Source organism: Antedon mediterranea, chromosome 8, assembly GCF_964355755.1.
Source record: "Antedon mediterranea chromosome 8, ecAntMedi1.1, whole genome shotgun sequence".
Taxonomy (NCBI): domain Eukaryota; kingdom Metazoa; phylum Echinodermata; class Crinoidea; order Comatulida; family Antedonidae; genus Antedon; species Antedon mediterranea.
In genome coordinates, this window is record NC_092677.1 from 11,461,984 (window position 1) to 11,477,349 (window position 15,366).

The 15,366-nt window shown below is 33.6% G+C and overlaps 4 protein-coding genes and 1 long non-coding RNA gene across 8 annotated transcripts; 2 read left to right on the forward strand and 3 right to left on the reverse strand.

Moving 5' to 3' along the window:
• Nucleotides 1–59: 59 nt before the first annotated feature.
• LOC140057441 (phenylalanine--tRNA ligase, mitochondrial-like) lies at nt 60–3,713 on the reverse strand. Of its 3 annotated transcripts, none has more exons than XM_072103104.1 (6): nt 3,641–3,713; nt 2,407–2,991; nt 2,033–2,186; nt 1,682–1,813; nt 1,210–1,367; nt 60–744 (listed from the first exon to the last, which is right to left on the reverse strand). In XM_072103104.1, exons 2-6 carry the CDS (start codon nt 2,986–2,988, stop codon nt 454–456), a joined length of 1,317 nt encoding a protein of 438 aa, XP_071959205.1. In that variant the 5' UTR covers nt 2,989–2,991; nt 3,641–3,713; the 3' UTR covers nt 60–453. The 3 variants fall into 3 exon arrangements, with proteins under 3 accessions (XP_071959205.1, XP_071959204.1, XP_071959206.1); XM_072103103.1 differs by lacking the exon at nt 3,641–3,713 and adding an exon at nt 3,376–3,411; XM_072103105.1 differs by lacking the exon at nt 3,641–3,713 and having other exon boundaries at nt 2,407–2,716; nt 2,964–2,985.
• Nucleotides 3,650–9,300, forward strand: LOC140057456 (LYR motif-containing protein 4-like). Its single transcript, XM_072103123.1, has 3 exons — nt 3,650–3,761; nt 7,897–8,017; nt 8,537–9,300. Exons 1-3 carry the CDS (start codon nt 3,679–3,681, stop codon nt 8,591–8,593), a joined length of 261 nt encoding a protein of 86 aa, XP_071959224.1. The 5' UTR covers nt 3,650–3,678; the 3' UTR covers nt 8,594–9,300.
• LOC140057457 (uncharacterized) lies at nt 6,636–7,453 on the reverse strand. Its single transcript, XR_011846942.1, has 2 exons — nt 7,183–7,453; nt 6,636–6,710 (listed from the first exon to the last, which is right to left on the reverse strand). It is a non-coding gene; the product is annotated as an uncharacterized lncRNA (long non-coding RNA).
• Nucleotides 9,301–10,549: 1,249 nt separating the features above from the next.
• Nucleotides 10,550–11,086, forward strand: LOC140057610 (P2X purinoceptor 7-like). Its single transcript, XM_072103327.1, has one exon. It carries the CDS (start codon nt 10,550–10,552, stop codon nt 11,084–11,086), a length of 537 nt encoding a protein of 178 aa, XP_071959428.1.
• Nucleotides 11,087–11,272: 186 nt separating this feature from the next.
• On the reverse strand, nt 11,273–15,352 carry LOC140057437 (uncharacterized). 2 transcript variants are annotated; one of them, XM_072103096.1, is made up of 7 exons: nt 14,818–15,352; nt 14,185–14,322; nt 13,886–14,084; nt 12,809–13,701; nt 12,429–12,654; nt 12,117–12,263; nt 11,273–12,022 (listed from the first exon to the last, which is right to left on the reverse strand). In XM_072103096.1, exons 1-7 carry the CDS (start codon nt 15,184–15,186, stop codon nt 11,769–11,771), a joined length of 2,226 nt encoding a protein of 741 aa, XP_071959197.1. In that variant the 5' UTR covers nt 15,187–15,352; the 3' UTR covers nt 11,273–11,768. The 2 variants fall into 2 exon arrangements, with proteins under 2 accessions (XP_071959197.1, XP_071959198.1); XM_072103097.1 differs by having other exon boundaries at nt 14,185–14,318; nt 14,818–14,843.
• Between the last annotated feature and the right edge of the window lie 14 nt (nt 15,353–15,366).

Here is a 15,366-nt window from a genome sequence, read left to right on the forward strand (position 1 = left end):
AAATAAATTCATCATTTTGTTTTATTTATTCATTCAAGGCTATGCACTCTGAACATAATTTTATTTATCTTCATCACTTTACTTTATCCTTGCTTTCTAACAGTGGTGTAAAGGCTGTGTGAGCGCTCACTGGCTAAGCCCAGGGTTCCAGAGCTTAAGGGGCCCCACCCAGAGCATGAGCAGCCCCATTGTAACTACCAAGCAGTGAAGGGTCTGCTAAACCAGAGGCCTTTGCCCCTGTCTTACACCACTGCTTTCTAACAATTGTAACAAAAAGTTTAAATTACACAATATAAAAAAAATACCAAACAAAACGCTTTCTTTCAAAAGTTTTTTTTATTATAGTAATTTATTTGCTAAATTCTTGATTCTTGAAATACTTTACCACCATATCAACTCCTACATTTCCAATATTTCCCTTTTAACTACAGCACTTATCATCCATATCAACATTTATATTTTCCTTACTTCAATATTGAGTATTTTTTCAGCCTCGGAGGCAATCTTCCAATGAATATGACTTGCTTCGTCTTTTGTTAGTGTTCTCTCCATACTTCTATATGTGATCCTATTACAGTGACTAACAATCTTTGTGTTCGGATGAACAAACTCATCAATCAATGCCACCTCCTCTACAAGATCACCGCCAATGTTCCTAACCAAGTCATGAAAATCATTGACCTCATAGCCAGGTGGACACCAGTATGAAATATCCATTATGAGCAGTGGGTACTTGCTGTAGGGCTGAAATTCAAATGAGGTAATTTAATTTTACGTATATGGTACACTTTATGTTCAACAAGAGTACTTAAGTTTATAAAAATTGGGAAAAAAGGCCAATTTACACAGACCAGAGTTAACCATAAGCGGAAAACGGCATAGGTTGAATCTTATGAGCGGAAGCGGCCCGTCTGCTCTGCGTTGTGTGTAAATGGTCATAAGGAATAACATAGATTTTATATTTTTATTACCGTTACTGCTCATCTGTGCAAATTGGCCTTAATGCAAGAACCTTAGCCAATAGGCAAATGCTAGACTCTCCACTGTCTAGAACCTGAGCAAATGCATAAAGTGGGACACCCCAATTACAGAAACACTTTTTTTGGTACTGAATGCATTCGCTTAATATGTGATATTAATAATTAATATATATATATATGTGAATACAGCTATATATGTGAATACAGCTATACATAGACAAAAAATTACCTGAAACTTAACGCTAGTTGTGTCTTCAACCATAAACTGATTATGAAAGCGTTTATCGTCGGTCCAAAACAGTTTAATGTGTGGTATTTCAAATAAAATCATTGCTAATCTTTCCAGACCAAGTCCAAATGCGTAGCCTATCTTCTGACCATTAATAGCTGTAAAGAAATTAAAGGTACTTAATACTAAATACAGTAGAACTTTCCTTTGGGACACCCATATTCAGTAGACACCTATTAAGCTGTGCCCAAATATGGTAGTGATGTACCCAAATATGGTAATGATATGACATCATCATGTCCATATATGGGCATAAGTTTGATAGTGTAGACAGAGCTTTAAGGGGACACATTCCTGAGAAACCAATGAGGGTAAGTAGGTTTTTACACTATTGCCATTTTAGTCTTGGGTGTCCCCTTAATAGAGGTTTTGGTGGATAGCCAGTATAGTATATAGGTTGATATGACCTCACCCGAACTAATAATTTCTTGTTCCATAATTCCACTGCCAAGAACTTCCAACCATTCTCCCTGGAACTTAATTTCCAACTCCCATGATGGATGCGTAAATGGGAACTCTGCGTCTATCCAATTTGTCTCAATATCTAACAAAATGCATATAAATATAACAATTTACATATATATAATATAGTTGTAAGTACATAGTTAAATGTTTTCCTCTGCTAATATAAAATCATATTGATCTTGTTGTATGTACATACAATTCTAGTACTATTACTGTAGTGACTTTTTTAGCTTTATTTAGTTTTTTAAATACAGTATATTACAATACAATATGTTACAATACAATATGTCAATTGTACCTGTTCCAAATAATTCTTGAACACATCCTTCTAATGTAGTTTTAAGTTCAAATTCTAATGTTTTTGCTGCTTGTAAAGTATGAAACTGCTGTTTCTCTGCGGTTCTCTGACCATCTTCAAACATAGGTGTATTATTGGAATTATCACCAAACAGCTAAAAAAAAAAGAAGAGAAACAAGTCTTAAGTTCTTCAGCCTTAATTTTAATTATTTATACAAGTAGATTACATTAGGAGTGTTTGTATCTTGTTGGTTAAAGTGCTCAGCTTCTGATCTGTGAGTCATTGGTTCAAATCCAATGTAGAAGTTAGATGTCAGGATTTTTTCTCATGACAAAACAACTCCACCATATATATTTGTTAAAAATACCATCACCTTGTTTTCGGAATATAAGCGAACACCTTCCATCTGGTGGAACACTGGATAATGACTTGCATCAATGTGATCTCTACGGTAAACATCACCAGCAAGAAGAAAAGCATCCAATCCTGACTTGACCAACTCTGATTGGTGGGCTGATGTGTGTGCTCGTAACATATAGTCCTTGTTAATGTAATAATTATCACCCTTTTTTCTGCTCACATGATCTTTTGGTGTAAGAACACTGTCAAAGTTTGCATCAACTGTTACTATGGGACTTATGTTGTCATAAACTGAAAACAATGGACTTCCAAGATGCCTAAACCTGTTATAGAAGAAGTTAATAATTTGCTGTTTGATCAAGTATAATGGATGGTTCGTTTGGTTGTGAAGATTGCGGCCAACTTTTTCAATTATTTTAGGTGTGAGTGTTGTCATGTCATCACGCTGGAAAACCTGCCCTTGTATTATTACTGTTGAAGCGTTTTCATTGGTTGAAAGTTTACTACACCTTCTTATATTGGTTTTAAGGTACTTTGATTGCTCCTTCACAAATAAAGTAAAGACATTACAAGGCATTCTGCATAATGAAGTCATGTTCTGTAAATGGAAATGCAAATATATTATTTGATTTAAAAAAAAATTAAAATGGTATTCAAATTTAAAATAGCGTTTAATTTAGAATTAGGCCAAGCCCACACAGCAGTACAGCACCTACTACCCGCTTGTTTGGACCCTAACCCAGGCATTGGCATCATTTTCACAGGCCTAGGTCCTCTACTACTAGGCTATAAAAGTGTCAGTACAGTAGAGTGTAGATGATAGGCCTAGCTAGCTAGGCCTAGAGGCTAGTTAGGCCTTTTAAATTTAATTGATTAATTTAATAGGGCTAAAAAATAACTAATCTACGTATTTAACGGTAAGCTTAGGCAACCTAGAACTACTACTGGTCCTAGACATGACAATTTTAATTTTTCCATTCACATTTTACTTTCACAAAGTCCAGACCATTATGGGCGCTGCCATTTTAGACTACCTAAGCCATTAGAAATTATTATTAATTAGGTCACAGAGTGCGTTGCGTTCTGTACAATATTTAAATATTTCGTTGTTCAATATTATTAATATAAATTATAAACTTCAGTATAGATTTACTTTTACATTTAAATAATTTATATTGCGCCTATTGTACACATGTGTGATAAAAATATAGGATTTCATGACACATTCTTTATAGGAAGTTACGTACGTTGTCTATTTCATCACGTGTGAAAATGCAGCAACATCATGTCAACAATAAGAATATCGGTGTTAACTTTATACAAACATCTTCTAAGGGAATCAAAGAAATTTAGCAGTTACAATTACAGGTTAGTAATTTGAAATATTTATGATGTAGGCCTAGGCCTAACTAACACATTTAAATAAAAACATTATATTAACTAATTCAGGTTATAAATCGGCTAGGCTAGGCCAGCCAGGTCAGGTTGCTCCTGTCACGATAAATATGGTCCGGGGCCAAAATCGGTCCGGCCGGACCAGTTTTGGCTCTAAAATTGTGGCCAAAAGCAGTCCGCCACTGCCAAAATCGGTCCGGGCTTTTCTTCTGTCGATTTTAATTGAATTACTAGGCCTATGATGCTGTTTTAAGTTGTTTATGGCTAGAAAAATATCCCATGATATATATTAGTAAGTTATCTTGTCGGATAAATACTATAAATAAATGTATTTTATCTAAAAACATGACTTGGGTGTTCACTCATATTTCGGCCTGCCACACACTCACATGAACGGGTATGAGACGCTGATATTGCCAGCTAGATTTTATTTATGATTGAGGCCTTTTTCCTTCCTCAGCCTAATCAATATTGGATAATTGTTTTATAATAATTGTATTGAATTGATATATTTATTGATTAACCATAAATAATTAATAAATTAAATTGTTTTTAACATCATGGGGAAACGAAGATGTTAAAAAAGAAAAAATGGATTAAAAACAGGCAGAGATACATATTGTATACAAAAAGCTTAACAATTAGTATTAATTATTGATGAGTTACTACTAATAATGATAATAAAAAAAACAGGCTTAATTTATAATTATTAATATTAAAATAACAAATAAATCCCCGTAGTTTTCAATAATGACTAATCATGGCCTTTTTTTTTAATGATATATACATTATGACTCATTTTGCGCACCATATATTTGTAAGACCGGACCATATTTGGCGGCCAAAAACAGTCCTACTGCCCGGACCGATTTTATCCAGGCCGGACCAGTTTTGGCGGCCAAAATTGGTCCGGCCGGACAGGTTTTGGCAGCCATAAATGGTCCCCCGGACTGATTTTGGCAGCCAAAACTGGTCCGCCGGACCGATTTTGGCCCGGACTGATTTTGGTGTGACACTCCCCATTTCCAAATTAGAATTGGTAGAGGGCTAAGGAGAGGATGCTCACGCTAACCTGGTTATACTTCTACCACTAGGCCTAGACAAGACAGGCATTCGAGGCCTATACTATCAACTAATTAGTAGGCTAGGGAGTGCCGCCTAACTAGTCTAATTAAAATGCAAACCTATGCAAGGCCTAGGCTAGGCCTAGTCCTAATTTAAATTTATTATTAAATAAAAAAATAAGGAATTAAAGATGTATTGTCCCTTGAAACACAAAAAATGAAAAAAAAAAATATTCTAAATTTAAATTGGCCATATCAAAGTAATATTAACAAATTTACGTAATTAACAGGTAAATTAATTTGATTACATTTCTTCTGGAAAATCGTCACGAACGAAAGTAAACAAAGATTTCAAACCATGCGTATGCATTATGCACACATCCACGTCAAACAGCGAAAATGGGACATTAAGTGTTCCGAGAGCCGTTTTCATTGTTTAAGTTAGCCGGAGCCTTTTTCGATTGGCTATAAATAGAAAGTTCCCGAGCATTTCGAGCGACGCGAGTTCTGACTTCCGTGTTTTATAGGCTGTCTAAATTTCCCTTTTAACGGATTTATATTAAATTATATTGTTGTTTGATTTATTTCTGTTTATTAAGAACATTTATATTAAACAAAAACCACAACAATAGCAATTTTAGTTGATTATGGATTAATTGATTCGAATTCTAAGATAAACGTCTAAGCCAAATGTAAACGTAAACAAAGCGAGTCATACGGCGAAAACAAAAAAGTGAAAACTAACTAATCTGTTAAAATAGCTAACATTAATTTGCAATTTTTAAATGAAATTCTGAAAACGCTATAATATAGTCTTATATGCATTTTCAAAGATTTCCAAATATAAGCTTGGGGTTATTTTTCAAACAAATTTTATAAGGAGTTGAAGATAGTGTATTTTGAGCGAAAGTGCGGTGCGCGTAGGCCTAGGAAGACGCGGCAGGGCTGGAATACTCGTTTCCTTAGGCGACGAGAACGTCGGAAGATGCGCTCTATCACTGGGCTCTCGATTTTAGTTCTTGTTAAGTGGATGATGCAGAATCTTATAATATGGGCTTATAAATTTTAAAATAAAGTGCTGAACTTTCATTTTTCTTAAAATTATGAAGATTAGTGTGAAGTGAGGACTGTCTGCATGCCTGAACGGTTGACTTGGTAAAATACTGAAAAATCAGTAAATTAGTTAGGCCTAGCTAGGCTAATTAATTAATGTACAGTATATAATGTCATTATTTTTATGAATAGAGCTAAACCTACTAGTAGGCTTACTAGTAATCTCATAATAAATTTGTTAATGTCACCTGTCACTAACATATGATTGATTTAAGTACAGATGCTGAAAATGTTTACTTTTTATCGGAGCTAAAATGAAATTTCATGGTTCCCTGCTTTTTATTATAATAATGGAGCAATAAATGAAATACAAATACACACCAATTAACATTTTAATTTTTAATATTATCACAAATTTTACCTTAAAAATCAGACAACAAGTTTTCTACATCAACTTAGCTAACATCTTTTGTACTAAGCCTAATCTTCGAAAAGATTTTCTTTACTGCAGTACTGTAGGCCTATTACCATTATTTATTTGCCGATTTGAAATGTACATTTAAACTTTATTAAACTACTGCACAACAACCAAGCACCACTTGAACCTTTAAATAAGTAAATTAGGCTAAGTTAAAGTTTTTAAAAAATAAAATGTCTTTTTGGCAGTACATCTATAGATATACATTATTACAGTATTAATAGTGCTTTTTCACATTATATGCCAGAGCAATTAATATGACTCATAAGAAATTGTTGTTGATTTAATGCTATTTGTATTGAAGTATGTAGAACAATCCTCTGTGGTCTGTAAAAAAAAAACAACATTCAATTAATAATAATCATTATTTAATTAATTATATTTGTATATTTTACTTATTTTCTTAGGCCTATAAACAACGCGCGCCCGACAATGAACACGCGCCAATAATGCACGCACTACCCCACTATAGGCTAAAGCCTGGCTCTCCTACTGTACTACTAGGCCTAGACTATATTGATTTATAAATAAAAAAAAAAGAGGCTTTGTAGAGTTTTATGATTAAAAACAGCTTTCCTATATATTATATGTTGCCCTTATTAATTTACAAAACCACATTTTTTATCTTATGGCGTAAAAAATGATTTTAGCTACAACCATGTGTTCCATTTTCAATAGTAAAATACCCAAGAAGGCACATGTTTAAGCAGCCATTAAAAAAAAATAAAAAATAACCCCAACGAGATTTTTTTATTAACTACTATTGAAAAATCAAATATTCAGAAACTATAAAACCTACCTTCTCAAAAAATTGCGTTGTTTTATTACAGCCTCAACAAATTAGACGAAATTTTAACATTCGAATAGCCTAAAATTGTTTAAAAAACATCGGTGTAATTCACCCTTGTTTCACACAAATATAATGGGTTCGTCGATTAAAAAACAATATCACGTGGTTCGTAGATGCCTTGTCAAAGGTTTTCATGAATTATTCATTAGTAAATAAAACCAAAAGTTCCAATTGGCCAGTTTGCAAAAACCTAAGATTTACTTTTCAAAACAAAGTTGCTTCCGGGTAATTTTCCACGCTGTCTCGTGTGCAAAAACGATTGGCTGCCGATAGAGGGCTCACTACTTTTTGTCCCTGGTGAATCGAGTGTGTGCATGATGCTAATTAGGATTGTTTACAACTCGTCACGGTTAAGAAGGTGTTTTCACACAGATCGCGAGGAAGTTTTATGATTATGCATACAGACTAGCCAAACAAGCGCGTTGCATTATGAGTTATCAAAAACTTTTTTTTTCGAAATATTAAAAAAAAAAATTTGGGGGAATTAGTCAAAGGGACAATACATCTTTAAATTCAGTTTAAATTAATTAATTCAGGCCTAGTCTGATTGATTAATATGATTCAGGCCTGATTTAATTAAATATTATTAAGTAATATTATTACTAATTAGTTAATTTTACTATAAAATTGTTATCATTTAATTTGCTTTCTTTCATTTTACAGAACTTACGCTGTCAGGCGGATAAGAAGTGCATTCCAAGAAAACAAGGATGAGGCCGATCCTGTAAAGATAAAACAGTTACTATGGAAAGGAAATGAAAATCTAAAAATGATAAAACGTCAGGTAAATTGATGATGGTAGACTGATCACTATAAATCAGTCATGATACATTATTAATTTTTAATCTCTATGAAAATAAATTTCAAATTGTTATTTAATCATATAATTTATGTGAATCTTGAAGGTAATATTTATGTTCAGAATGTCTTAATTTATCAATATGTAATAAATTTATTAAATTTTATCACAATATTTGAATAAACCACAACACAATGTTATATCACAATATATATCATTTTATCATTATTGTACCGAATCTCAATTTTTAATACTGAATAAAAAAAAATATCGTTTTAGGCTCTGTAATATAAATGTTCTCTGTATACTTTAATTGTTTTATCGTATTTAGATTTAAACACAATATCATAACATAACATATTTTCTATAATCTATTAACCTATTGACCTCAGACTGTGTAATGTCATTTAAATATCCATTGTTTATCATATGTGCAATAAAAGTGAGCTGAAAAGAAAGAGAAAAAAACACATATTTCCATTTTTTAAACCACCTTTTTTGCAGGTTGTGATTAGTGAACTATATTCAGCACCAAAACTTGTGATCGAACAGTCAAAATGATGGCAAATGTAGAGATGATGAGAGTCGCAGTGTAAAGATGCAAATTAAAACTTAACAGCAATTATAAGACAGGAGAGCAATGCTGTAAACGTGATCTTCTACTCAATTAAAAAGAAGAATTACAGATACTATGCATTGCTTGTTGAATAAACAGTCGGTGCTTCTTTGAACACAGATTATTTAGGATGGAAACTACTGTATTAATAAATTATACTATACCATTATAAATAGCTATTGATTTAATAAGTAATGAAGTTAGAGAAAATTGTGTTTACCTCATAGTTTTAAGTTTGCACAGGGTAGAGATAAGGCTATCAGTGTTGATTGAATATAGTATTTGCTATCAGCATGGTTGACCATGCATTAATGTGCCGTATAAGCTGTTCTGTAGGTCCTTGCTTCTTTTTGGTACGGTTAATGGTACATTATTCTTCTAGTTGTTTTTTATTTGCATATATTTGCACTTTACATAAAAAATAATAAATTGCTTATGGTTGATTGTGCAGCAAGGATAGAGTGCAAAGTGCTGGGATGATGTCTAATGAAAATCTATGAAAACATACATTTGTAAAAATCTGTCTTATATATTTCGCTTCACCATGGTTTGTAGGTAGGACATTAAACTACTTTATTTTGATTTATCTTTTGAATGAAACATGTTATGTATCTCAGTTCCACACATGTAAATTGATGGTTAATAAAGTTAATGATTATTCAAATATTTCTTTCTGTGATATTCTCTGTTGTGTTACTTGGTTTGTATTATTGCTGTTATTAAATGCTAACGTCATGTTTAATGTTATTTTAATACTTAATTGTTCGTTTTATGCAATTAATTTCATCAGGAAATACCGCTGAATAATGATTTTATAAAATATAAATAATGGAAAATTCTGAATTCAATTAAAGAACCTAGAACTAAGAAAATAAACTCTGATGGAAACTTTTATTCTAAAGCAAAACAAATTTTGATTTAAGATGTATTGTCCCCCAACAACATGAAAAATAAATAATAAAGTTAATGATCACTTCCGAAACCCAAAAATGTTTTCATGATGACAAAATAAACGGTTAAATTCAACCGAAAACCATTGGCTGGCAGTCAATTTGACTATTTTTGTGCTTTAACATACAGTTTTTTCTGGTAAATAATTTTTTTTAATTCAATTTTTGGTCAAAGAATGAAGGAAAAAATAATATTTTTTCCTCCATGGTCAAAGTGACCTATTAAATTCATCATAAACAATACGTGTGACGTCACCGTCCTACTTGTTCAAACTTGTCTGTGTCCTGCCGCCAAACAAAGGAAGTTTTCATATCAACAATACATGTGCCGTCATCTCCTATTGTCTAAAAAGTTGCCCCGCTAAACAAAGCAATTTCCGTACTTTTACTTGTCCAAACTTGTCTTGTGTCCATGTCGCCAAGCAAATTATCGTAAACAATACGTGTGACGTCATCTCCTATTGTCTAAAAACTTGCCCCGCAAAAAAAGCAATTTCCGTAGTTTACTTGTCCCAGGGAGATGTCCGAACTTGTCCTGGCGCCAAGCAAGCAAGTTATTGTCGTGAACAGACGGCATGTCCTATTGTCTAAAAAACTTGCCGGTGTCCTATCCTAACAGTCAAAACAAAGCAATTTTCCAAAAGAAATCAAATTTATTATTGTCTAGAGAATATTAAAGGAATGCAGTATTATTTCTTTTAAAATGTGTAGCATTGTAGATATAATTCATATAAAACGAAGTGCGGTAAAAATTTTTTGAAATTTATTGTTGTTTAGAGTAAAATCGATTTTGAAGTGTAGATTTTTCAAAAAAACCGCGGATTCTCTATGAGCCGCCATGTTTAACACGAAAACGAGGTTGTGACGTCATTGGTTTGACAGAGAAAATCATCCAACTGTGAGACTGCCCGTAGAGCGTGGATGCCTATATATACACAGAGCTAAATTAAGATGAATCACGGATTACAACCTTACCAATTAGAACCCAGAAGAAGAAGAAGAAGAAGAAGAGATGTGGAGGAAATAGAAGGTTTAGATAATATTGTCGCACATGAAGGAGAAGATATAGAATGGAGGAAAGTAAACAAGGAGGAATGGTGCCAATGCGGACGGTGTGAATTGATGGACACTGCTGTGGAATGCCTTTGTTGTCGGGAAATTGAAAATGTACGAGCGAAGATGAACATAGGATCAGAAAACGAAATGGCATGCATTTTAGACCATTTTGAATTCGAATTTGTATGTTTACATCCTGCAGTAATTAGAACTGCACTTGTTGCCCGGACAGACATTAGGCGAGACAGCATCGTTGACCCGATCCCGAACGAAACATTTCGCCTTCAGGCGTACAGGCAGTTCACCTACTGGGTGCATGACCGCCTTGGTAAAGCCGTACGACGAGTCATCCCAGCCTGCGTCGTAAACAAAATCAGAAAGGACTTTCCTAGCATTGATGGAAATTATGTTGGATTTAAAGAAGTCGAATAAATCGAATGGTATCAAGATGTTAATTCATAACATTTAATTATCGAATGCATCAAATAGTAACATTTTTTATAGCTAGGCTATGCCTACCTAGTTAGGCTAAATAAAAGCCATTTCCTTGATTATAAATTTTGTAATAGACATTATTAATATACTGTAACAAGAAAGAAGGGCGATTTATTTTAATTCACTTAACAAGGGTATGTAAATAAAAATTAAAAGCAACAAACAGTAACAAGTGTTTTCTGTTTATTATTTGTATGCAAGCATTGTATTAAAAGCTGTTCCAAAACAGGGAAGAATCAAATCCAATCAAAATGTAGTTATTTATCATCTGGCCGGCCAAATATGTGAAATATAATTCGCGAATATAATTAGACGTATTTTGCAGAAAGTTACTGAGCGTCATCTTACAGCAATTGCACAACAACACAATAATTATTATAATAAACATTTTTGCATCGGTAAAATTAGTTTATTCACTATTTTCAGAGAATTTCCTTCAATGCCTTTTTTTTATTAATTCAACCAAAAACTATACACTAATAATTGCATCAAGAAAATATTTAAGAAATTGTATTTATAGTAATATAATATGTAAGGTTTCATCTTTAGCAGTTTAAAAAGATTTTTTTACAAAACAAAATAAGCATAAATTAGCTTTGTTGGTTTTAATGTAAACACACTATGAAAGCAGAAACCTAGTTCTAAAATCTTCAATCGCATCTTCTTTCTCTGGTTTCTCAGAAGAAGCAATGTTTGTTGGAAGATCTGGTCTGTCTACATAACGTTGACCTAGAACTATAGCGCTATCTTCACGTCGGTCACACACCATTTCCATCAGTCTCTTTCTAAATTCGAAGGTTTTGTCTACATAAATTTTCTTCAATACCCACTGCTTCTTGCGTTTGGGAAATGCCAGTCCAAATCGAAGAGTGCCTGTTAGGAAATGCACATAATTATTCCTCATTGTAAATATGTCTTTATAGATTACTAATCAACAAATTAAAGAAGCTTTTATAAAACTACTTACCTTCCTCAGTAGTTGCTTGCTGTCTACCAACATTCTCATTGTGGTCCATAATTGCCAATTGATGACGGGCTCTCATGCCTTCATAGCTGAAGTGTTCCCTCTTTGGACAATATTTTAACAACATCCCATGAAAAACCTCTAGCGATCCTGTAAGAAGGTTAAGCATTAATTTTATTATAAAAATTGTTATATTATAGTGTTTATTATTGTATGTTAAAGAATGTAGTATAGCAGGGCTTCTTTTGCCTTTAATTTATTCGAATGATCCCAGAGCAAAAATAGTACATTTCATATATCTTTTTACATACATACCTGTGTGTTTAAAAAGTGCCATCTTGTGCATATCTTTTAGTAATTTAGTGTTCATAACAACACCCCGAAGTGCATCATGAGCATCGCTACCTGGTGTCAGCCATTCAATTTCATGCATGTCCTCCAATAGTGGGTCGTGACTGCACTTGTGGAATTTATCTGCACTAGCCCATTCATGGATGTTGCAGACGTGCTGTAGTAAAGAAAGCCACTTGTCCTTAAGGTCCTAAAAGTGAAATATAGTATAAACTATTAAATGAAAACTATTAACATAAATGAATGTTAACATAATAATCAATAAGAATGTACAACACATACTGTACTTCAATACAGTATACACAAACAAATCGTGATAAAAAAACAGCTTTAATATAACTTACAGCATAATCGCCATTGCAGGAAGCACAGCACCACCACAGATGATTTTTTATGGACGGTATCCAAAATCTAAGGTCTTCGCAACCTTTCTTCTTCGATTTTTCTCTAAGCTTCTTGGTGACGCTTTTAACAACATGAAAAATGTCAAACTCATGTTTTAATTCGGGGTAGTTCTTATTCATGTCACTTGCAATTTGGACATGTCTATCTGTAGTCACTCCCACGACATTTACATCTTCCTCTAGAAGGTAGTCAATTGCCCTTGTGAAACCGACTCGCTCCATATTTGTTGAAGCTTGGCCTGGCGCTTCCGATACTTGGACAAGCTCAAAATGAATAATGAGCTCACTATTCTCCTCCATCAGAGAATATCCCAAATACTTAGCACTATGGCCAGGCGTGTCACTGCGCCCATCCCCACCAACGAAAATATCTTGGTAGCGAAATGCATCTATCCATATACCATGGTTTTCATTGTACAGATCATTTATTACAGGGAAAAGGTAAGACCTCTGAATATTGTAAAAATGTTTTTCTGAAAGCATGTGTAGTTTCATAGTGGTTGCAATGTCAAACATTTTTTGGTATGTGCCACCTGAAAACAAAATCGATGCCGCTAACTCAAGGTTTCCCTTTGCCATGTTTCGCACAAGTGGTTGTGATTTCCACCTTCCTCTGTGATTGTTGTGGCATGTCCATTCAAATACAATCATTGTTCCCCGGTACAGTTTATGTATTTCTAATAGACTACCACACTCTTGGCATGTATTAAAAAGATGGTCCAATGACGACTCATAGACGAGGAAGACTCCATCACTCTTCTTTCTTTCAGCCGTATTAGTTTCAGAGTCACTATCAGAGCTGCTCGGTGAATATGAGCTATCAGAATCAACATCTGAAAAAGGCATGTTAGATAGAAAAAAATTATTTGATATTTTCAAGTACAAAAACCTCATCTTTTTTTTTAAAAACCATTCAAATCTTAGCTTTCTTGGTCATAAACAAATAAATGTATTGTAAATGTGCCCATAGTTTTGAGTTGCAGAACAAATAGTAAACATAAAAAGAATAAATAGTACCTTCATCACTGTCATTATCAGAATTATCTACTTCTGAATCTTCTTCTTCTGGAACTTGTGGTATGTTTTGTGGGATGCTGGCTGTACTTGAGGCCGATGGACATTTGCGAGTTTTGGCTACAGACTTGGGCTTTTTTTTAAACAGCTTCACATAACTATGATCATGCTGGATCTTTAGTGGATCTGCGAAAGTGTCTGTCTGGAATGTACAATTGTAATATTTTGATAAAAAATAGCATTTATATGTAACAATCATTGCATTCCATTATTTATTAAGAGCCTTATTTGTATACACTTACTTGTGTTGATGAGTTGACCTTAGTTACTTGTCCACATTTACACCCTTCCGAAAACAAAATCTCTGGCTGAATTACTTCTACCGAATCTCTTGGTATTGATGTTTCATCTAATTCCACTTGGCCCATATCCAAAACTTTCTGAAAATGAATGCATAAGTTAACCATAATCTGCATGTTAGACTTGATGAAGACATGAACAAAATACTCGATGTTACAAAAGCCAAGTGTAGCACCTGATGATCCAAGAGTAATTTTTATCACCTTAACTCAACTTCATTCATGAAACAGTAAAATGTTGAAATTTATTTTATATCTACATATTTTCATTTCGTTTTGTGGGAAGATGTTATTTTTTAACATAACTAATTAACACCACTAGGCCTAGCTTTAAAATTAAGGGCAATCAACTCAGAATACACAAGCCGTCTAGGCCTACTCCTACTACGGCAGTGCTGGCTAAAGCAGCTAGCCGCCTAGTTTAGTTAGAGGAGAAGAAAGAGAAGGGCCTCTCGCCTATCTATAGGCCTAACTAGAGCCTGTTTATAGTTTAATAAATACACAGTATTTTAATTATAATTATCAACAGAGCCGCGCATTATTATTTATATTTTGCTGTAGATTTTCGTAGCTTACCTTTTTAGGCCATCGCTTTTGTTCCATCAATTTTTGACGATCTTGTCTTCTTTTCGATGCTTCGCTGGCAGGTTTGATATGAGCAAGCTGTGTTGGTACAGCGTCCGGCTTTAATCGCCTTGTTGGTTTTCGACCGAGTGACACTTTCACAGAATTGTCTTCAAACATATCTTTCTCAAAATGTTCACTACACACTCGAGAATGTACATTTACATGAGGATTCTCTAACTTCAAAGATGCCACCCACTTACGAAGTAAATCTTTATTGTGCAAAGGCAATCGATGAAAGCTGACGTTAACTTTGTTGGTAGATTTCCTGTCTTTCCTACTTGATGCATTACTGCAACCGAAAGCCATACAAAATACCATAATTTTTGCTGGACGTACACGGTTACTACCGTTTAAATTAATAAATAAAAAATCAGCATACACTATAAAACGCAAAACTTTGAAGAAACGGGAAAAAAGCGAGAAATTACGGTGAAAATTAGCTGGACAAATACAGTCAACTGACACTACAGTGATATTCGCACGTGTACAAAGTATACG

What these genes read in the sequence shown, in the direction of transcription:
- LOC140057437 (XM_072103096.1), bottom strand. Translation starts at nt 15,186, where the DNA reads ATGGTATTTTGTATGGCTTTCGGTTGCAGTAATGCATCAAGTAGGAAA. An exon ending in AGGTCAACTCATCAACACAA is followed by an intron (nt 14,085 to 14,184) that starts GTAAGTGTATAC and finishes TGTACATTCCAG; the next exon opens with ACAGACACTTTCGCAGATCC. An exon ending in CCTGCAATGGCGATTATGCT is followed by an intron (nt 12,655 to 12,808) that starts GTAAGTTATATT and finishes TTTCACTTTTAG; the next exon opens with GACCTTAAGGACAAGTGGCT.
- LOC140057456 (XM_072103123.1), top strand. Translation starts at nt 3,679, where the DNA reads ATGTCAACAATAAGAATATCGGTGTTAACTTTATACAAACATCTTCTA. An exon ending in TTTAGCAGTTACAATTACAG is followed by an intron (nt 3,762 to 7,896) that starts GTTAGTAATTTG and finishes TTCATTTTACAG; the next exon opens with AACTTACGCTGTCAGGCGGA. An exon ending in TAAAAATGATAAAACGTCAG is followed by an intron (nt 8,018 to 8,536) that starts GTAAATTGATGA and finishes CCTTTTTTGCAG; the next exon opens with GTTGTGATTAGTGAACTATA.
- LOC140057610 (XM_072103327.1), top strand. Translation starts at nt 10,550, where the DNA reads ATGAATCACGGATTACAACCTTACCAATTAGAACCCAGAAGAAGAAGA.
- LOC140057441 (XM_072103104.1), bottom strand. Translation starts at nt 2,988, where the DNA reads ATGACTTCATTATGCAGAATGCCTTGTAATGTCTTTACTTTATTTGTG. An exon ending in GCTTATATTCCGAAAACAAG is followed by an intron (nt 2,187 to 2,406) that starts GTGATGGTATTT and finishes TTTTTTTTTTAG; the next exon opens with CTGTTTGGTGATAATTCCAA. An exon ending in TCAAGAATTATTTGGAACAG is followed by an intron (nt 1,814 to 2,032) that starts GTACAATTGACA and finishes GCATTTTGTTAG; the next exon opens with ATATTGAGACAAATTGGATA.